General features: G+C 38.3%; 1 protein-coding gene across 1 annotated transcript; it reads right to left on the reverse strand.

The window, feature by feature from the left end:
- Positions 1-1,861: 1,861 nt before the first annotated feature.
- Positions 1,862-3,585, reverse strand: LOC143634735 (protein LONGIFOLIA 1-like). Its single transcript, XM_077102744.1, has 2 exons — positions 3,344-3,585; positions 1,862-2,520 (listed from the first exon to the last, which is right to left on the reverse strand). The coding sequence occupies exons 1-2, from the start codon at positions 3,465-3,467 to the stop codon at positions 1,943-1,945; spliced, it is 702 nt and encodes a 233-aa protein (XP_076958859.1). The 5' UTR covers positions 3,468-3,585; the 3' UTR covers positions 1,862-1,942.
- Between the last annotated feature and the right edge of the window lie 20,326 nt (positions 3,586-23,911).

Raw genomic sequence — 23,911 nt, forward strand, 5'->3', positions numbered from 1 at the left:
GTTTGTCAAATTAATAGAAAATCACGAGAATAATTATTTTTTACGTAAATTTATAACATAAGTTTTTACCTTTATAAGATAGAAAAAAAGTATTTCACATACGTTTCTACTTTATGCTCGTGTATTGATATTAATAAAAGATTGACAACTCGATTGCACGCTTATTATTTTTTTGTGAAGTGCCTACTTTCTTCATGAATGTACTTATATTGGTGTATTCACTCTATAGATATATAAAAGATTATTTTTCTGATTTTCTTTATAATAAGAACTCATCTTAACATAATGTCTAGCCCATAAAACCAGTTAAACTTTACCACTTTTAGTACTGAAAACTCTTCATAATACATTGGGGTGACCCCCAAAATCCAGTGAGATCTTGAATTAAAACCGTACTTTGAAGATGATTGATATATTAGAAAGGTACGGATGCTCATTTAATGAGAAGGCATGTGAGTTGCCAGAGCACCATCTACGTTTCAAATGGGCCATATGCTGCCACCATCGACCCCTGCTACCTGCATTGCATTTTGTAAGTTTGTATTCCACCAAAATTTTTCTGAATATGTAAAGTACGTTAAGTGCAAGTTGGGATGGGGTGTTGGTTTTCAGGCTTCATACGAGTAGAGACACATTTGTGCTTAACTCTAAAAGACTTTAAACGTGGCTTGATAAGTGATTTTTTTTCCTTTAAAACGAAACATCGATTACTCACTTACAACAAACCAAACAGAAGAAAAAGCTAATTATAACACCACGAATAGCTTTTGCTACCAATTCACCCAATTGATATTAACTTTATTAGTCGTATTGTCGAACCACATAAAAGAATGGTTAACAATGGAGTAAAGAAAATGGTTTCATTTTTCTTATTGATGTCGAATAATGTATCATTATGGATTTGCCAAAGCATCCAACAAGTCGTTATAAGTTATAACAATCGCCTCAAGCAACCTTTTCTTAGCGCCTGATAACACCATCAAATTGACCAAAGAAATGAAGTCACAAGGCACATTAGAACTCGGGAAATAGAAAAGCTTTCCTTAAACATGTTGATCCAACTAGAGGGGAATATCCACATTGGGTTGGACACGTCAGTTTCCTTAGACATGTTTTTCAAACATTGAGAAAATAGTTTGCATATACATATCTTTTAATGTTTCCCCGTATATACTAAAAGTTTAATTTTTTTATGCCATTAGCCCTATACTAACTTGGTAATTATTAAAAGCGCCAATTCCTTATACGCCCGAACACGACATGAAAAAGGTTTTGCGTCACCACAGACATCATGTTTTTAAACATGTCAACACAACACAACTATTTAAAAAGTAAATTAGCTTGTTAACCCGTTTAGTAGTTTTAAGAAGTTAATATTTTAACTTTTGAAATGAAAGTGTTAAAAATTAAAGAGAAATATTTTGGTTTTTTAATTTCCATTTTAAACATATTTATCTACTTTTCACTCCCAACCATTTTATTATTTTTCTATATCTAACTTCCTTCGTACCCAGTCTCTATACATTCATCTTATCATAATCTCAAGCTAAATGTACCCAAGTTTATTTGTTGAAATGGATATATCAATGTACAAAAACAACCAATATATCACGATCTACTAAGTCATATATAAGTCTGGTTATGGTTAAAATATATCACGATCTGCTAAGTCATTTATTCATCTGAAAAACGACTCGATTTAAATGGGTACACTGAATAAACATACAAGTCAGGTTATGGTTAAAAAATTCAACCGGCTAACCAAAAAAAACCCACGAAAACAACACGATTTGCACCCTTAATAACATAATAATAGCTTACTAGATAAACTAAACTAACATAAAAACACAAAAACACAAAAACAAAACAAAACCATATCTAACGAGAAAAACAACACGATAATTAAAACAAAACTCTTTCCCAGCACTCATACTATAAACCTCTAAAACACTAATTTCCGTCGACTCCGGTATAACTTACATTCGCCGGAATATTCACCAAAATCTCGAATCACTTCACTCACCAAATCCTTGAATATCAATCGCTCGGTGTCCAGTATCACTTCCGACGTATCGATCGGATACTCGTCCCAATCTTTAACTTCAACAAGATCCTTCTTAAGAACAGAGCTAATCAATTCCACTAAACCATCACCACTGCCTGGGTTGATAACCATCTCTCGAATCCTCTGGAGTTCATTCCAGATATGTTGAACTGAAGTTCGAGAAGCTTCAATCGACGTCTTCCATGGCGGCAACTGTCTGTTTCTATCCAGCATTTCGAATATTACGTCGAAGATGAGCTTTCTGTGGCGTTTGGAGACAGCTGTTGTGGTGTTGGAGTTGTAGAGTTGTTTTTCGATTGAGAAGAAGACGGTGGAGTCATCTCGAAGGTGTTGTGATGCTCGAAGGATCTCTGAAATGTAAATGAAATCGGGGTCATCGGATATGAATTCTTCTTGTTCTGTTGGTGAGATTTTGGGGCTCCAGTTTTCCTCATCGAAATCAACTGTTGATGTTGCTGTTTAAGAAAACAAATCCGATATATATAAATTTTATTATTCACATATAGAATGCAAATATTTACGGTTCTACAAATAAGATAAACTATAAGCGTTACGATAGCATTATAGCACATCCGGCAGCCAACGGCACATATATGATATGATTGACAGATTGATATGATGGCTCATGGGTGTGCTGGATCAAGTATTTGTGAGAGAAGAGGGGTGTTTAAGTGGTCCATTTTCAAAATATTTACTTTTAACTAGTCAAAAGATTCACACATATCTTTTGTACTCATCAGTCATCATGTCCCTATAGGAGTTTATTTGTTGGCAACCTCCTACATTATGCAGGAGTTTATTTTGATAGCAACAGCAAATGATAATTAGGCTGTCCTCTATGGTGAGGGGCTTTAAAGCCCCTCCACCGTGCCACGCCAGCGCCACGTAAGCACCGAGGGCATCGAAGCCCCACCCAAAGATGCCCTGCTATGGTTTAATGCTCAAGGGCGCCCCTATTATATATACATATATATGCATATGTATGTATGTGTGTGAGAGAGAGATGTCATCAACGGCGCCGGCCATTGGAACGGCCATTTCTTCGTTGCCCTTGGTTGGACCGCACCCCACGGCGGTTTTCCGCGCCCACGGAGCCCTAAAAAACCAACCCACCGCGCCCCATAGCGGGTGGCCTTGTTATTGTACTTATGTTTTTGACAGTGCCTTAACTTTGATCAACTACTATAACCAACTAGATTATGACACGTCAGCTAAGTGTCATGTGAACGTAATAAAGTTTAGTTTTTTGTTTTTACTTTTTACTTTTTTATAGATTACCTTTGAAATCAATGCTCTGTGAAGGAGACGTTGACTCGTCCTTGTCAAATCCCGAGTCAAGTACCGACACTGGACTCGGCAAAATTATCACTGAACTCGGTGGTGACTCAGTGGTCTTGTTCATCTCCGCAATGCTATTTAGCAAGTTGCCACATCTCTCTAATAAACGCTTTCCGTCTCTACAATCCTCCCATATGGACCTCTGTAATCAATACAAGTTAGTTTGAAACGTTTTAGCAATCAAAATATTATAACAAACAAAGTGGTAGGTAAACGAACAACAAGCTGCGCCACAACCCTTTTGAACAGCAAACCTGATCCTACAATAAACGAACCATTTTCGTACCTCTGAATCGATATTTTCAATGCTTAACTGTTTCCGCTTGCTAATCGAGTTACAGCTTTTTAGGTTACTCTGGATTCGATTATGTGAAACGGTTGTAGATCTAATCGGACTACTTCCACTACCGGAATTATTAACAGATCTGTGTTGTTCGACTTTTGAGGCCAAGGACCGCCATTGTTTCAGGTGAATGCTGGACTCATCGGAATGCAAATTTCGATCATAGACGAAGTGGTCTCGGTTTGAAGCATTGGTTGAATGTAGAAGACCTTTGAGTTGCAAAACTTGTAGAATTTGTTTCAATGCGTTGAGATCATTCAACTGTTGATCAATTCCTCTTATCTTCAATCTCTTGTCGAAACCTACATGCATTGATTCACTTTTGCTTTGCTTTTGTGATTGATTTGGTTGTTTCAGTTGAAAATTGTTGCAGTCGATGTGTTTCGCAATGACACCTGGAGGGTTGTCAACCGTCAGACGGCCGTTCTCATTCTCCGCTGGAGATGATTGAGCCGCCACCACCGGCTTACCTACTTCTTGAGAAAACCCCGGCGACTCACCGACATCCTGTATATCAGTTTCATATCTTAAGTATTGTTATAATTAATATCTTAATAACCAATATACACAAACATACGGTCACATTACATTAATTACCACCCCTTGTTAATTAGCAGAAAACAAACATAGCACTTACAGTGGAAGAGTTGAGGCGTTTTGCGGAATGAATGCGTTTACGCGCCAAAATTTGTTGCCGGTTGAAGATCTGAAGGAAGCTAGACAAGCAACCAATTTGTTTCTCGTCATTCTGTCTGTGAACTAGTCCGGCCATATTTTCTCCGCTGTCCGGTAAGCTCTTTAACCTTATTTCTATCACACTAGCATGCAGAAGAAACTTTAGTGTTTATTAAAAGCATAAGCATATATAATTGATCACTGTCACGGTTTAATCTGCAAGTTTAGAGGGTGAGGAGAGACGGAGGTGGGGTATAGCCTTCTGATACGGGTCAGTGTTTGTCACTAATTTTGTTATTCTGAATTAATCGCATTAAAAATTAAACTTGCAACATCAATGCATCGTACATGTGTAGGATTGTTTTATGAGTTTTAGAATTATAAGTATTTAAAAAGATGGTGTAAACGAGACATTAGTCGAGTTGAATTCCAGCTTAGTCAAAGATCGAGAATATTTTTCTAAAACGAAGTTAAGAGCTGAATATTTATTTTACTATTTCAATGTTAATTTTATTTATTATTAATGTAGGTAAAGCCTTTTTAATTTTTTTTTTAGTTTTTACTCTCCTACGCACCGGTTCAACGTTTGTCACCGCCACTTTTTACCTAGTTGTGGAACCATATGACATTCATATCGAATTAGCAATACCATGTAAATTAGATTTAAAAAACAAGAAGCCGATGCACATGAAATTACTATGATTTAGATGAGATCGAATGGCGTGATAATACATGAAATTCGAAAAATATAGCATGATTTCAGAAGTTAATATTGATTATAGCGTTCATAGTCACTATTCATGTGGCTATTTCATACGTGTCTACTCTAGCATTGACTCCAAATTCTTCAAAGTAAATGATCCGCAAACCATCAAATTGAAAATATTGAATAATCCGTGTATATTGATTGATGATTTTGAGAACATGATTATGAGGCATTTAAACAAAATATAGCTTCGGGATTAAGAGCATTTCTAGTTCATTCTCTATATTCATCTCCATAATTACACTAAAACATCATCTTTTCTCTCTCTTTTTTAATTCAATAACATTTTTTTATATTTTTATTATTACATGTTTTCTCTCCTTCACTGACAAACACTTAAAAAAACATTAAAAAATTATAGAGTTGAACAGTATAATTTTCCAAATTTAACCATGAACATTAACACATTTCCTATCGCATCCTCTCAGAACCACTTTTAACCTCTCTAAAAAAATAAAAAACACCTTGTATAATTGAAGAATGGATTAAGAATGCTATAAGTTATAATATAAAGGAAACAAAATAAAAGAAATAATGATTATCATAATTATTTCCTCTTAGTTCCCTAAGGTTGGAGAGAAAAACTGTAAACGTCCAACTTGTTTGATAATGATTGTAGTTGTTTTACACATAGGGGCTTTGTGATTCGTGCAGATATCCGCTATTTCACATGTGGTATCATATATGCAAGATATATGCAAGACTTCAACTTCTTTGAATTCAATTTGTTCTATCACAATATCATAATCCATTTCAACGTGTTATTGTAATAACCCAGCCCGATTAGGACTGGCGTGCCATTTGATACGATAAATTAGAGTCCGAATTAAAGTTCATAAATTACCAAATCAAGCATCCAATAAAGTTTTCTTACAATAAACAAAATCTTAACTTTAAATCACGTCTTTGAACAATTCATTTCACTCATCCTTCAGCCCGGTTCTCTTTACGTACCTGTAACAAAAAAAAAGGAAAATAAAAATAAAGAAACATTGTTGAGCAAAAACCTCTCCAGTAACAAAGAAAACAATACCAATAACAATATAAAAAAAATACTAACTACGATTTACGTTGAACAATCGATGATAAAATAACCAAGTGACAATAAAACGATGCCATACGTTGAACGATCAATGACGAACCAATGATTGTGTAACAATAAGATGATAAACATTATACGTCGAACGATCAATTATGAATCAATACAATAATAATCTACTATAGAAATACGCATATGAGACAGTTATAGTAACAATAACAACACAGTGAGCTAGTAACAGTAACAATAACAATACAATATGTACATTAGTTGCAGATTATTGCTCCAATAATGTAGCGCCTACACCTGGGTGCCCTATGTTGACGTCGGATTTACTCATAAACACATGCATAAAATCAGAGTTAATTAAAACTTTTCTCGGAATACTTAAACTTCAACCAAATATTACATAAACATTCAAATCTTGTCTTAACCATCATTCAAACTTGTCTTTTATAATTATAAATAGAACAATAAGAAACATCATAACATTTTCTTTCATATATGTCAGCCTCTTCAGTTAATGTCATGTATCTCCCTCAAGCCAGCTGCCTCATCCTATTTGCATGTGCATACTAAAAGTCAGCTACATTGAGTGAGTGATAGATTAACTGGAAACATATCATACATTCACATTCTTACACATATGTATCCGGAGATACACATTACATACTTAACATGTCAATCTTCCATTCATACATACATGCATACATATTTACATACATACTTTCTTATCTTTACCTTTTAAGGGCATGTCGCCGTATAACTTACACAGATATTATAGGGGCCTGGCACCCTGTATCTTTCACATATCTTATAAGGGTTTGCCACCCTGTAACCTTCACATATATTATAAGGATTTGTCACCCTGTAACCTTCACAAATATTATAAGGGTCTACTACCACGTAAACTTCACAGGTATTAGAAGGGTCTGCCACTCTATCATAACTATACATGCATTTAATGTATAAACATATACACTTAACTAATTAAGACAAGTGTATTAACTTATCACTTACGAGTATGACACAACCCCAAAACATTTTAAAATGAAGGGGGGCTAGAAACTCACCTGGGTCCTTAAGCATTCAAAGTTAATTGTAATCTCTTTCTTCAATTGAACACGGCTAATTTTTTAGCATATACATGCGTTAATTTACCGTAATACTGACTAACATAACTAACTAAGTTTGCATTCTATGTTAACCTAGCTAATGAGGTTAACTAAGCTTACTTGATAAACTAGACTTTATAAATCAGTTTTATTGATCTAGCGCGGTCTCCTTAAATAACGAAAGTTGCTGAATTAACTTAAGCGAGCTAACAGGGTTAGCTAAGTTAACTAGATAACGAACCATGTTATTTAGATCAATCTAACTTTCTATCTAAGTTAACTGTAGTTAACTTGAATTAATAAGATACTTATTAAAATATTATTTAATTTATAATTTGTTTTATAAACTTTAATGGGGTTAACCATGACTTTTTAGTTTACCAACTTAACAGGTTAGTTAACGAGACTTAATGGGATTGACGAGGTTAATTAGTTCGGTTTATTTTATTTTGGTCAACTTGGTTAACTTGGATTAGTCTAGGCAGGCCCACAAGTAACTAAGCTAATTATCTCAAACCTAAGTACTAGGGACATCACCGTAGTCCATGCCCAAATGGTTGTAGCTGTAACTTGGGTTTCATCCAGGCCCAATGTTTGCCATTCGGGTTCATGGTTTGGGTATCAGTGTTCGAATCTGGTTATGAGTTTTCGCTTAAATACACAAAAAAATCAAGGTTTCGTTAGAAGCGAACCTCGAACCTGAGATCACAACCCAACATCTTATCCGTTCCACCATCAGCATTCTTATGTTGTTAGTTCCATTCTCTGTCCTCGTATATTCACTTTCTTGTTGCCCCTTATTATTTTCTTTCTTTCCTTACTCAAGAACTTCAATAATTCTTAAAACTAATTATATAAATAGTTAAAGTCATAACCTTAAAACTTTATGGCACAGAAGTTTTCAATTTTACTTTTATAATACCATGTTGAAAAGCAATCCCACTTCGGATTCATATTTGATTATTAGATTTTCTTAAAGAATTTGACATGTGACTTTCTATGATTATAAATATTTATGTAACATCTCAAAAAATACCATATTTATTTTTGGGTTAAAATGTTTACTTTGAAAATAGAAGGACCCATAAATATTTAATATAAATATGATAAGGAAATAATAACATATATAGATTATAAAGATGGAAGCATTCCATGTTAAGGAAAGAAATCAATCCCACATGGAAGGAAGGAAGGAAGGAAGAAAATGAAACTCCTTTATATGGGTATAAATAAGGAATATAAATTCCATCCCACATGGAAAGTGGGAAAGATTTGGAAGCTCTTTAAACGGAATGAAGTTTCCATAATAATATTATTTTATGCTTAGCATGCACCCAGTGGTCCTAGAGGAGGGTGCAGAGCACCCGACATGCACGCGCACGTGCACGGGCACATGCTCGGGCGAGGACGATGGCGACGACGACGGCGAAGGGCGATGGGCGCAATGTGGCGGTTTGATGGCGCACTTCGCACGCTCGCATCGCCGCGAGCCACCTTATTGTTTTCGGAAAGTGGAACCAAGACCAAGACGTGATAAGTCATCCAAAGTAAAGGGACTAAAACAAAAATTCTGGAATTCAAGACTCATCGCGATACGCGACGGGTACATCACATTGCCCCAGGATGGGCGGTGTCGCGATATGCGATCGCCTAACCTTTTGAGTCATCGCGTCACGCGATGACCAAGCGAAGTAATCGTGGACACGTGTCCAGCCATGTGGCAACACGTGGCATGTCTACTAGGTGACCAATAAAACCTGTGGGCGACGTCGCGATACGCGATGGAATATAATATTCATAGACGGTTAAGTGCTCCATCGCGATACGCGATGGATCCCCCTTTTAACCCATCGCGTATCGCAATGGGTCATGATTTCGACTCTATAAATAGGGGTGTTGGGCTCTGCTTTATGCATCCCAAAATCAATCTTTACTTATAATATTTCGATAATCGTGCCTCGATCCCGGCGATTCGTTTCCCGAAGTACGTGCAAGTGTTGAAGCCTTGTTTGTTTGTATTCTCAATTAACCGCCGACCAAATAGAAGTGTTGCCCGCGTCAAGCTTAGAAATTTCCTATAAGCTAGTCATACAAGGTAGGGATACTGCCCGATTATTTTATTATATATGGCTTAGACCCTAGTCGGGGGTATAGTCTATACCTTAATAAGATAAAATGGTGAATATACTTTTATAAGACAAGGGTATAGAAAAAATATTATTCCTTTATAATTACAAAGATTTTATAATATTTCTTAACAAATAAGAAACTTAGTATATACGTTTCTTCATGAAGAAGAAACATAATGTTTTATTAATAAATGTTTTGGACTAAAGGTCCATGTATAAATAAATAAGTATCAAGGTAATGATTATGCAAAAAGACTAAAGGTCTAAAGCCATATCGTTGATCTAGTATTCATAATTGGTTATTCTCGTACTAGAGGTCCGAGGTAACTTTAAAACAAAATCAGTGAAAGCGTTGATCAAAACAATGGTGAATACGCTCATATCTATAAAACTCTTTAATCGAGTCCTTTACCTAGAAACCAAAGTTTACATGGGGTAATGTATCCCTGAAACTTTAGTATCTGCTGGCAGTTGGGCTAGTTATACTTGTATTTGGATTCATACATATGTGGGTAGAGGGTAGGCATACCCCACCACGCGTGGTACCATGTCCCCATCTCATTGAGCCAATCTATAGAGCTGTGGGGGCTGGACTAATGTGATATAATTGGTACTCCGACCTAGAGGGCCGCTGATTGTTTCGAGCATGAACTAAATGTTTTCATAAATTTTTTAGCGTCATCATGTTCACCGGAATGTGTTCCTGACGTATTTTATAAACTGTTTTACAGGTAACCAAGAGTAGACGTTTGGAGTTGGAGTCTAGTCGTTAGACGATCTGATGGCTCATGAAGTTTTATTATTAAAATATTGTAAATTATGGTTTATAACTTCAACGCTTTTGTAACAAACTAACGGGTGTTTAATTCCCGTCTTTTGGAATATATTAATATTTATTCATAACTTCCACTTTACAACCTTAAACTCTGATATATTTACAAAACATGTACCAACTATTGGTCACACTCCTAGGCCCTAAGTTGGGGTGTGACAGGTTGGTATCAGAGACATCGATCTTAGCGAAGTAGGTATTTAATCGTACATAATATTTGATTAGGGGATAAGTTTTTATATTTTATTATACTATATTATAGGGATAAGATAGGTTGGTATTCTTTCATATCCCTCATCATTCTAAAATTCAATAAATAGATGCCATTCAAGAAAGTGATAGACGACTTTATGTGCGACGCAAGAAGAGCTGGTCACCCCTAGCCAATACTCCCGGAGGACAACAAGAGTGAATATTACTATGAAGATATATTTAGACAAGACCGTCCAACCATACATGTAGTTCCATATGGAAGTCAACCCATCTATTTTCCCGGCACAGAGCAAATGCCAATTTGTATTCCAAATGATCCACCAACTCCCGAGTATCATCCGCCTGATATTCCGAACTATCATCCTTTTAATGAAATGCATGTTGATAAGCCTATTAAATCCAATCAAGCAAGACACATCTAGTTGGATGCAGTGTCATTGTGATTAACGAAGATGGCGTTTTGGAACTCCAACTTATAATCTAACCAATTCCAACAATGATTCCATAGCAGATCCATCAAGGAAACCTAAGATGAGGGTAATGCAATTTCAAGAAAAGATAAAAATCAAGTAGATCTAAACAAAGATGATGAAGAGATGTGGACGGAGGAAGAATCATAAGAAGATCCGGAGGAGGAAGAGGAAGAGGAAGATTCAAAGAAGAAATTTCAGAAGAAATAAGTATCGAGGAAGAAAATCCTGATATTCAGGATACTTCAAAGTGTGATTGTCCACCAAATATTGGTTTCCAACATCCCATGCTTCCTATGACCTCTTTTATGCCTTCCAAGAACCATCATTCCACATGCCTTCTGGATATATTTCTCAAGACCCTTATGTTCAAAGATTCCCTCCAAGTTTTCCACCATACCCTGGAATTGTTCCTACCTTATCTAAATAAACCAATGAAATAAGGGAACAAGAAGCAACTATTGAAGCTTTGTACAACTTACCATTTGAATCGAGTCCCCCATCACCATACCCAAGAAATCACTATGATATCGTTATGATGGAATACCATGATCCACCACCACAATATGGATACCCAAATGTTATGCCACAATCACATGAGGAACATCTTGATAGAGCCCTACATGAAACCGATGACTTGAGGAAGAAGATTGTTACTAAAGGTAGAAAGAAGAAGAAGGTTGGGAATAAATTACTACAGAACTGTAGTAAAATGAAGAAGATAATCAAGGATTACATGAAAGATTAGAAATCCCCGTCCGTTTGTGTTTGTATCGTTTGTTTCGGTGTCAGTTTTATATAATACTCTATCGTTAGTAGTTATAATCGTCTGTATGATATTCTAGTTGTTGTAAGATATTCCGGTTTGTAACATACTCTATCTACCGGTATATAAATAAAGGTCTTTGCTTCTAAATCCATTCTTTATAATTTAAGATGTCGAACCAAAATAATCTTTCACAAAACCAAGAAGCTTCTAATGCAAGAAGAAATCGAGCTAGAACCGAACCTGCTCAGGATATTCCCGAAAATCTGATACTAAAAATGCAAGAAATGATAATTCAAGGTATGAACCCGATGGTTCAAGCTATGAAGGAAGGTTCAGTTCGCAAAAGTGAAACCAAACTATCCCACAAAACCATTAAAACCAAGACTCATCCTAATCCTCCTCACCAAGATGAGGAAAGCGATCAAGCATCAAAGTTTGTTGAAAATTTTAACCTAAACTTTAAAAAGAAACTTCAGATCGAAGGTTGTCTTTTTAAAGATTTCAAGACTTATGGGCCGAAAGAGTTTTATGGCGATAAGGATGTCATTGCTGCTTTAAAATGGTTAGAAGAGATGGAATCAATCATGGTAATAAGCAAGTATACTGAAAAGGAGAAGACTCGGTATACTTCTCAAATTTTAAAGGTGAAGCATTAGAGTGGTGGAACACTCTAATCATGTCTAAAGGAAGAGAGCCCATGTACCAGTTGGCGTGGGAAGAGTTTAAAGAATTGGTACTTTAAAAATTTTGTCCGATGCATGAGATAGACATGTTCCAAACCAAGTTCCTTAAACACAAGGTGGTCGGGACTAACCTGAAATACTACAATACTAAGTTTTAAGAGTATTGTAGACTCGTACCTCAGTTGGTAACACCAGAATCGAACAAGGTAACCCGTTACATTGGGGTTTGCCTAGGGAAATACGAGACATTGTGAGGTCTCACTTTCCACAAACTGTCGATTCCGCCATGGAACTGGCAGGTTATTTGATGAATGGTCTTATCCGAAATAAGGAAGAGGATAAGAAAGTTGACACAAAAAACGATAAGAGAGGAAAAGGGAATACTCGATTTAAGGGAAAGGAGACTGATAAAAGAAGAGGGAGCTTTAATTCTAATAATCCATTGTGTAAGATATGCAAGAGGCATCATTTCGGTCGATGTAGGTTTGTAGCATCTACTTCTGTAGTATGTGATTCATGCAACAATCTTGGGCATGTCGCAGCTGACTGCTGGAAGAAATCTATGACTTGCTTCAACTATAAGGAAACTAGGCATCTCAGTTTTGAATGCCCCAAAAAAGAAAAAATGTTGTTGCTGGAGGAGGTGCTGGAGGAAGCGGCACCAAGAATGATGGAAAGAAAGGAAATGCTCGAGTCTTTGTACTCGACACCAAGGAGGCTGCAGACATACCGGACACTATCACCGATACATTTTTAGTCAATAACGTTTATGTTAGAGTTTTATTTGATTCAGGTGCTAATCAAAGTTTTATAGATTATAAATTTTGAAGTCTAATAAATGAACCTTAAACGAAACTGAATAAAACTTTAAACGTTGAGACAGCCAATGGTGAGATAGTTAAGATTTCTGAAACCTTAGAAAATGGAAATATCTTGTTAGCTGGTTATGTCATTCCTGTTCAATTATTACCCATGACATTAGCCGGCTTTGACATAGTTCTAGGTATGGACTGGTTATCTGATAACCATGCCCGTATCATCTACAATAAGAAAACCATAGAACTACATGCTCCTGATAAACGAACAAATAGCCGGTGACAAAGATGTTGGTCAAGTTAGCATAATTTCTATGATTAAAGCTAACAAATGTCTAAACCAAGGTTGTTTAGCATTTAGACATATGTTATCGAAGAGCCAAAACGAAAAGATGTTGGTCAAGTTAGCATAATTTCTATGATTAAAGCTAACAAATGTCTAAACCAAGGTTGTTTAGCATTTCCGATGTCTTTCCCGATGAGTTAACAAGTATTCCACCTAAACGAGAAGTCGAGTTTAGAATAGACTTAATACCTGGAACTGCACCAATAGCCAAAGCTCCATATCGCTTAGCTCCAACAGAAATGAAAGAATTGAAGAAACAATTGGATGAGCTACTGGAAAAAGGATTTATACGTCCAAGTTCGTCGCCTTGGGGAGCTCCAATATTTTTCGTCAAGAAGAACGATGGATCAATGAGAATGTGTATTGATTATAGAGCCTTGAACAAAGTAACTAATAAGAATTGATAACCGCTACTTAGAATTGACGATCTATTCGATCAATTGCAAGGAGAGAGCTAATTTTCTAAAATAGACGTACGCTCAGGATATCATCAATTGAAGGTTCAAGAAGAAGACATTCCGAAGACGGCATTTCGCACAAGTTATGGACATTTTGAGTTCACCGAATGTCATTTGGACTCACTAATGCCCCAACCACTTTCATGGACATGATGAATAGAATTTGCAAACCCTATGTAGATAAATTTGTAATCATATTCATTGAATATATACTTATTTATTCTAAATCGGAAGAAGCTCACAAAGTGCATCTTAGGATCTTACTTGAAATACTTAGGAATGAGAAATTTTACGCTAAGTTTTCAAAGTGCGAATTCTGGCTTCATAAAGTACCATTTATTGGTCATGTGGTTAATGTCAAAGGAATTCAAGTAGACCCTGCTAAGATTGAAGCGATAGCTAAGTGGGAAATTTCAAAAACGCCAACCGAAGTCTGAAGTTTTCTAGGTTTGGCGGGATACTATCGAAGGTTCACTGAAAATTTCTCACATATAGTCGTTCATCTAACTTCGTTAACTCGAAAGAACGTCAAGTATGAATGGGGAGCTAAACAACAAGAAGCATTTGAATTACCTAAACAAAATTTAACCAACACACCTATACTGGCCTTGCTAGAAGATACGGAAGATTTCGTTGTATTTAGTGACGCATCTCATTCAGGTTTAGGATGTGTACTAATGCAAAGAAAGAAAGTAATAGCTTATGCTTCTCGTCAATTAAAAGTGCACGAAAAAAATTATAAAATTCATGATCTAGAGTTAGGTGCCATAATTTTCACCTTAAAACTATGGAGGCACTATCTCTATGGAGTTAAATTTATCGTGTATACTAATCATAAGAATTTATAACATATCTTTGATCGGAAAGAGCTTAACATGCGTCAGAGGAGATGGATGGAAATCTTAAATGATTATGATTGCGAAATCATCTATCATGAAGGTAAAGCCAATGTGGTGGCTGATGCCTTAAGCCAAAAGGAACATGAGAAACCTAAGAGGGTTCTAGCTTTAAGATTAGAACTTCAAATTGGTCTAATCGAGAAAATTAAGAAAGCTCAAGAGCAAGCCATTGAAGAAAAAAACATCTCTGAAGAAAAGCTTAATGGCACAATCGAGTCTGTAGTCAAAAGCCTTCGGGTTTGCTTCAGCAACCTGAACTTCCCGTTAGGAAGTGGGAAACAATAACCATGGACTGTATAACAAAACTTCCAAATACTACTCGTCAACATAATGAAATATGGGTTAAACGAACACGAATATACGTAAACAACATCGTATCATTACATGGTGTGCCATTGTCTATCATATCCGATTGAGATAGTAGATTTACATCTCTCCATTTTGGTATAGTTTCCAAAAAGCTTTAGGAACTCAGCTAAATCTTAGCACTGCTTATCATCCTCAAACTGATGGACAAAGCGAAAGAACAATTCAAACGCTTGAAGATATGCTTCGAGCTTGTGTGATCAATTTAGGAGGAAGTTGGGACGATCATCTTCCCCTAATGTAATCACACAAGTATTCAAACCGCGTAGTTCGAAACTTTGTATGGATGAAAATATTGAATGCTGGTATGTTGGTCTGAAATTGGAAATAACCAAATATTTAGACCTGAAATAGTCTAAGAAACCATGGATAAAGTGTTACAAATCCGTGAGCGAATTAATACGGCTAGAGATCGACCAAAGAGTTATGCTGATGTTTGTCGTAAGCCGTTGGAATTTCAAGTAGTCGATAAGGTGATGTGCTCTAAATTATATATATTTTTATATTAATATTTCTTACACTTTTAGATACTTTGAGTCATGTTTTTATTGAATATTATTATTAATTGGCCCATATGTGAGTTTATTGGTTTCGAGAGACAACGGGCTAAAATAGAGTAATTTTACTAACTTAAAACCAACAGGTGAATATATGAATATGTTAGTATAATTATTATAAAGTGTGTCTTTCAATTAAATGGTGTGATGTGCATTTGAGTAAAATATGTTATTCACCATTTTATTTGTTGTGGATAGTAGCATCACGAGGGAAGTCTAAAATTGATGATGGCCCACAAGACTTGAAAAGATATCTTGAGCTTGATAATTGTCCAAGAAGCAATCAAAGAAGTACTAAATAGGCTTGATGGGTTTGGTGGACTAAAACAAAAGAAGTCCATTAGGTTTAATCACCTGGGGTCGGTGAAAAGATTTGCGAGAAATTGGACACGACATATAATATATATCTTTGAGTTTTTGTGAAGAGAGAAATTATTGGTGATTTATTAGTTTCTTGGAGGTCACGACATATATACTTTAAAAAGGGACCAGCCGCAAAAAGGTTTTTTGACAAGGGAGAACCATTATTATTATTATCTCAAAAAGTCAATATATTGTTATTCTGGGGTGGACAGAAGTGGTATAAAGGAGAATATTATTATTATTACATACCTCTCACTATTAAGGTCACGAGAGATAACAGCCGCAAGTCAGCAAGAACAGGTATCATTATTATTATTATTTTCATTGGGGAGCTTTATTTCATCGCAAGAAGATAGCAAACACAAGTTCGGTTCTTTGGTTTGATTTATTATTTTTATTATGAACTATATTATTGAACTTATTTACTTTATTGTTTTGAACATGATTATTGGCTAAACTCTTTTAGTTATCTAGGCTTGTGATGATGTTTTGTTGATTGCTTTGGACTTGTCGGTTTTCGGGTTTTGTTTATGGGATTTTTATTAATTAAAAGTTTTGATCATATTTATTGGATGTGTCTCATGCGTATTTATTTTTAATTTGTGTCTAAATGAATGTTTCACATGTTACTTTATTGATTGCCATTCGATTATAGGTTGTATGTTAGGGTTGTTTACTGTGTGTTTGCAACTTGTTTATGGTTTATTGAGCTCATTTACCATAGAAACTGATTTTTGGCATATTATTAGAAGTTTATATTCTTACTAGCTTAAATATTCGACGGGTGATAAGTTGTCGGGTTTGTCTACGTTGTTAGGGTTTTAGGATAAATTATCTGACAGGAGGTTTGCCTATTTTTGCCTTAATTTCACTGTTTACCCGTGTCCTTAAACTGTTCATAAAACCACCCCGTTTACTTAGGTGCATTGAGATAGTGAAACTGACGAGTTAGCTATTTTCTAGGGTAATTAATCATAGTTGGTGAACTGACAGGTGAACCAATAAGCCGGTGTTTTTACATGATCTCTAAGATTTCTTTTTAGGTGACACCTTGAGAGTGATTAAGGATCCATTAAGTTTCCTAGAGTTTCATATCTTTAGATTCCCGGTTCCCATAGCATTTTCCTGTAACCGATAAAAGCCCGAGTCGTCACAATTCGGATTCCTTGCCTAGGTAACTCTTGCTCCCATATTTGAATTTGCTAAAGTTTTTATTCGGTAATTTAATTTTCTAGTTTACTTTAATTTATTTAAGTATTTAGTATAATTAATTATTAGCTTTTAAAATAAAATAAATAAAAATCCAAAACTATATATTTTCTTAATTATTATTTTAAATTAGCTTTTAAAACTAGTCTCGTTATTTAAATTAGTTCCTCTAGGGTTCGATATTCTCGGTCTTCCCATAGCTATTCTACACCCGATAGTTTCACTTGCTTGTTGCTAGTGGTTTGGTTTAGGGTATTCTAGGTTTTTATTACTCGTTGTGCTTGGTCATTATTTGTTAAATTTTTATATACCACTTTACGCACATCAAGTTTTTGGCGCCGTTGCCGGGGAAACTTGATAATAGCGAACTAGTTTCTATTTTTTTTAATTGTTTTTAGTTTTAGTTAATTAATTAGTTTTATTTTATTTAATTATTATTTAATTGCTCTTGATTGCTATTTGTGCCTTGATTTTAACGTGTGTGCTTTAGGGATAAGCTTGGGTCCTCATTATTTTACTTGTTTTTCAGCATATACGACGTACTCGTTCACTAGGACCACCAGAGTTCACTGCTTCTGACGAACCCGAGAGAGATTTTCGTGAGCGCCGTAGGGAGTTTCGAGAGATTGCACGTTCTCTATGCGAAAACAAGGTACACGTTTCTGATTCAAAATTAGATATGGGTGACGCTAACCCCCCTAGGCGTACGGTTCACTCGAGAGCGAATGAGGGAGTTATGGGGAGACGGTCTGCTATCACACTTCCGGCAATGCCCGATGCTAATAACTGGCAGATTCCGACCAACATCATGAATTCCATTACTAATTCTGCCCCATTTCACGGACTTGAAGATGAGGACACGCCTGGCCATCTGAACAAATTCACTCGTATTTGCGACACTTTTAATATTGCCAACGTCACTCGTGCTTCTATCTACCTTCATCTTTTTCCATTTTCTCTAGAGTGTCGTGCTTCATCATGGTTGGAAAACCTTCCGCCTGGGTCCATCACTACATGGGAGAATCTTCAAGCCGAATTCCTTAAGAAATACTTTCCGCCATCTAAAGCCTCGCGACTTCGTTATCAGATCTGTTCCTTCCGCATGGAGCCTGACGAGCCATACTCTTTGGCTTGGGAAAGGTTCCATAATCTGCTTAGTAGATGCCCCCAACATGGTCTACTTGAATGGGCTGTAGTCGATAAATTCTATAACGGGCTGACCTTTGAGATGCAGAAGAGATTCAATACGTCAGCCGGAGGAAACATGTTAGAGAAGTTGGATATAGATGAGTGTGAGTCGTTGTTTGAGAGTTTCGCCCTAGCCGAGCAGCAGGAGCCGTCCGCCCGTGGTACTTCTAAAACCACCACCTCTTCCGCTCGAGGCATTTATCAGGTCACGAATGATACTAGCATCGCGGCTGCCTTAGAGGCAATGCAGAAGGATATCCGAGAGTTGAAGAAGATCGCTCAGAAATGTGAAATCTGTCGTGGAGGGCACGATACAGTTGATTGTCCGGTCGATCAGCAGGAGAAGGTGGACTACTTGGGAAATCAGAATCGGGGAGCGAATGCCTACGGTAACTCAGGATGGATAAATAACTCAAACTATGGATGGAGGTCGGGAGGTAATGCTCAGGGTTTTAGGCAGGAGTAGGTTAGTGACCCAGAGGCAGCAGGAAGTTCGAGTGCGGGGAAGAGTAGCGGTATGGATCCGGATCTTAAGGAGCTTCTAACTAAGCAATCTACCATGCTTTCTCACCTTATTGACAGAGATAACAACACACAGCAGAGACTGGCTGAGCACGACACCCTATTGAAGAACCAGCAGTCGTCATTTTTGGAGATATCTCGAAAGGTGGATGAGATGATGAAGCAGATGCTACCTAATACACAGGTCAGAGCATTTCAGGGTAGCACTGAGCTTAACCCGAAGGCACAGTTGAAGGCGGTGACCACCCGTAGTGGCAGAGGAGGCGATCTAGAGCAGTCGCCGACAGATGATGAGGAGCCGGTGGACGAAAAGATAGAGATGGAGACTCCTGTGAGGACGCACGAGAGGCGAGTCCCAACATGTACCGCGTCAGACGGTAAGTCTCCTGCAGAGAAAGTTGTTGAGACGAAAATTGAAGATAAGAAGAGTCCCGAAGTCGATCTTACTCGAGTTCCGTATCCTGCCCGTCTTCTGCGGCAGAAGTATGCGCAGGATATGGACATTTCTTGGACATGTTTAAACAGCTAAAAATCAATCATTCGTTTGTCGAGGTACTCCAGCATATGCCTAAATATGCCAAATTCTTAAAAGATCTCCTTTCGAATAAGAAGAAGCTGGAGGGACTTTCGACAGTATGTCTAAATGAAGGATGCTCTGCGGTAGTCCAGAACAAGCTGCCGGAGAAATTAGCAGACCTGGGACACTTCACAATTCCGTGTTTGTTTGGCAGCTCGACCGAGAGCTACGCGTTGGCCGATTTAGGTGCTAGCATAAATCTGATGCCATATTCTCTCTGTAAAAAGCTAGAACTTGGCGAACCAGTCCCGACGCGTATGAGTTTATCCTTGGCCGATCGTTCGGTCAAATACCCACGGGGAATTGTGGAAAACGTACTCGTTAAAGTCGATAAATTCGTTTTCCCCGTGGATTTTTTTATTCTTGACATGGAGGCTGATGATCAGGTCCCATTTATTTTAGGACGACCCTTCCCGCGTACTGCTAAAGCGCTTATTGACGTCTTCGACGGCAAAATTACACTTCGTGTAGGGGAGGAGAACGTCAACTTCGATGTCGTCAAATCGATGAGGAACTCTAGTAGTCAGGACGATTCTGTTTACTTTCTTGACACGTTCATATCTCAATTCGAGCGTTGTCTTGACTACATCTCTAGAGCAGATATGCTCAATCAGGAGGACGAGGTTGATGTTCCCCCAGAGCAAGACCTGAGCATTCTTGTTAGCTCACCTCCTGAATACCCCGAGGTGTTCACGGTTGCCGATAGCACCGAGGGACCGAAGGAGAGACCATCGATTGAGGCGCCCCCGTCCCTCGAACTTAAAGAGCTACCTCTTCATTTGGAGTACGCTTTCTTGGATGGTGACGCCGATTTCCCCGTCATCATTTCTTCCCAGTTGACGGATGATGAGAAATTGAGGTTGGTTGATGTGCTCAAGGCACATAAACAGGCTATTGCGTGGAAACTCATGGATATTCAGGGCATCAGCCCGAACTTTTGCACGCACAGGATACTCATGGAGGATGAGTACAAGCCTGTAATCCAACCCCAAAGGAGGCTCAACCCTAACATGTCGGAGGTAGTCAAGAAGGAGGTTATCAAACTCCTCGACGCAGGCCTGATATATCCTATCTCCGATTCTTCATGGGTGAGTCCCGTTCAGGTCGTCCCTAAAAAGGGAGGGATGACAGTTGTCACTAACGAACGTAACGAGCTTATTACGACTAGGACAGTCACAGGTTGGCGGGTGTGCATCGACTACAGGAGGCTTAATGACGCTACTAGGAAAGACCATTTTCCTCTTCCGTTCATCGATCAGATGTTGGAGCGTCTTTCGGGAGGACAATTTTACTGTTTTCTTGATGGATTTTCAGGTTATTTCCAGATCCCGGTCGCACATGAGGATCAGGAAAAGACCACTTTTACATGCCCATACGGTACCTTCGCGTACAAACGTATGCCTTTCGGGTTATGTAATGCTCCGGCCACTTTCCAGCGTTGCATGGTAACGATTTTCCAGGACATGATCAAGAGTTCCATGGAGGTTTTCATGGACGATTTTTCGGTATATGGGGACTCATTCGATCATTGTCTTTCTAAACTTGAGAGGATGATGAAGAGGTGCATAGAGACTAAGTTGATGCTGAACTGGGAGAAGTGCCACTTTATGGTGACTGAAGGCATTGTGCTCGGGCACAAGATTTCGCGAGAAGGTATTGAGGTAGACAGAGCTAAAATCGACACTATCAGTAGACTTCCTCCACCGACTAGTGTGAAATCCGTTCGTAGTTTTCTCGGGCATGCGGGTTTTTATCGTAGGTTCATTAGAGATTTTTCTAAGATCACCCGGCCCATGACTCGTCTTCTAGAGAAGGATATCGCATTCGACTTTGATGCTAATTGCCTGAAGGCGTTTGAGTTTCTCAAGGGGCAGCTAGTTAACGCCCCTATCTTAGTAGCACCCGACTGGAGCTTACCCTTCGAGCTCATGTGCGACGCCAGTGATTTTGCAGTCGGTGCTGTTTTAGGTAAGTGGAAGGACAAGCACTTCCATCCTATCTATTACGCGAGTAAGACCCTCAATGATACTCAGGAGAATTATAAGACTACTGAGAAGGAGCTTCTAGCAGTGGTTTTTTCGCGTTCGACAAATTCCGTTCTTATCTCGTGCTGTCCAAAACCATCGTTTATACTGATCATGCGGCATTTCGATACCTGTTCGCCAAGAAATATGCCAAGCCTCGCTTGATACGATGGATTCTCTTGCTTTCCGAGTTCGATATTGAGATTAAAGATAAAAAGGGAGCGGAGAATGTAGCTGCGGATCACTTATCACGTCTGGAGGATCCGAAGAGGGAGGAGATAAGAGAGGATGCCATCGGGGATAAGTTTCCCCACGAGTCGTTGATGATGGTGAGAGTGAGATTTGAGAGAGAACCAGTTTTATACGTGAGTGCTGAAGAGGAGGGTCTACCATGGTTCTCCGACATTGCAAATTATCTGGCCGAAGGAGTAGTGGTCAAGGGCATGAGTTATCAGCAGAGGAGGAAGTTTTTCGCAGACGCCAGCCACTACATATGGGATGCGCCGTATTTGTTTCGTGTAGGCGTCGATAGAGTGTTGAGGAGATGTGTGAGTAGAGAAGAGAGCCGTGAGATTCTTAGGCATTGTCATGAGAGTTTAACTGGAGGCCACCATGGTTCGTCTTCCACCGCTAGGAAAGTTCTAGATTCCGGCTTTTATTGGCCATCGATATTCAAAGACTCACACGAGTTTGTCAGACAGTGTGACGCGTCAGCGCACTGGTAACATCTCATCCCGTAATAAGATGCCCCAAAACCCCATTCAGGTTTGTGAGGTTTTCGACGTTTGGGGCATTGATTTCATGGGTCCGTTCCCTTCTTCTCGAGGGAATCGATACATTCTCGTGGCTATCGACTACGTTTCGAAGTGGGTTGAGGCTCAAGCCTTGCCACTAACGACGCCCGAGTTGTAGTGGGATTCTTGAAGAGGTTGTTCAGTCGGTTTGGTACTCCCAAGGCTTTGATCATCGATAGGGGCACACATTTCTGCAATGCCTAGATGGAGAAGGCATTGGCACGGTATGGGGTCACCCACCGGTTGTCCACCGCCTATCATCCACAGACGAGCGGGCAAGTGGAGAACGCAAACCGAGGAGTGAAGCGAATTCTGGAGAAAACTGTCGGCAAGAACCGAAAGGACTGGTCTGACAAGTTGGATGATGCACTTTGGGCTTTCCGCACAGCGTTTAAAACGCCTATTGGGACCACGCCCATTAGGATGGTTTACGGGAAAGCGTGTCATCTACCGGTTGAGTTAGAGCATAGAGCATATTGGGCATTGAGATCCGTTAATCTTGAACTGACCCAAGCTGCGAAAAACCGGTATCTCCAAATTCATGAGGTATAGGAGTTGAGAGATGAGGCGTATGCGAGATCATGGAGTAATAAGGAGCATACGAAGGTGTTACACGATCGAAAGTTGAGGAAAGTGAAAGAGTTCAAGTGTGGGGATCGGGTGTTGGTTTATAATTCCCGTCTGAAGTTATTTCCAGGTAAGCTTAGATCGAGATGGGTTGGTCCGTATACGGTGAAGGCGACATTCCCGCACGGTGCAGTTGAGTTAGTTGATCATGAGGGGAGAGCGTGGAAGGTCAACGGCCATAGGTTAAAACATTATATCGGTGGGCTGGTTGATTCAGTCGAGGAAGATGTATTTTTCCTCGACATCCCTACATTGATTGCTTGATAGGGATAGACCTCGGGAAATACCCGAGTGTAGAGTTTGTATAATTTTTATTTGCTTTCTTTTATTTTTCTATTTTGAGTCAGTTTTAAGTTTTTAGAGTCTGTTTGATGTCTGCTTTGGGTGCTTTGAGCCTTGTTTTGCAGGATTGGATACTTTCGTTCGTACTCAATCTCCATACGGACGGGGGCGTTCTGAGCTTATTTGATTGTAGAGGGTACCCAAAAGCTGCGGCCGCGAATGAAATGTTGTACGGTCGCTTTGTTGGAACATGACATACGCATATCATTGCCATATTACTAGGGGAGTCTGTTCCATTTTCTTTATGCGTTATTTTATTTTATTTCTGCTTTATTTTTGTCTTTTTCTTGTCTCCCATTGAGGACAATGTGAAATTTAAGTGTGGGGATGGGAAACTGACGTTTTTTAGATAGTTTTAAGATTTAAAAAAAATAGATATATAAAAAA

Source organism: Bidens hawaiensis, unplaced genomic scaffold (genome assembly GCF_021521415.1).
Source record: "Bidens hawaiensis isolate Kalapana, Puna unplaced genomic scaffold, B.hawaiensis_p1.1 tig00007232_1, whole genome shotgun sequence".
Taxonomy (NCBI): domain Eukaryota; kingdom Viridiplantae; phylum Streptophyta; class Magnoliopsida; order Asterales; family Asteraceae; genus Bidens; species Bidens hawaiensis.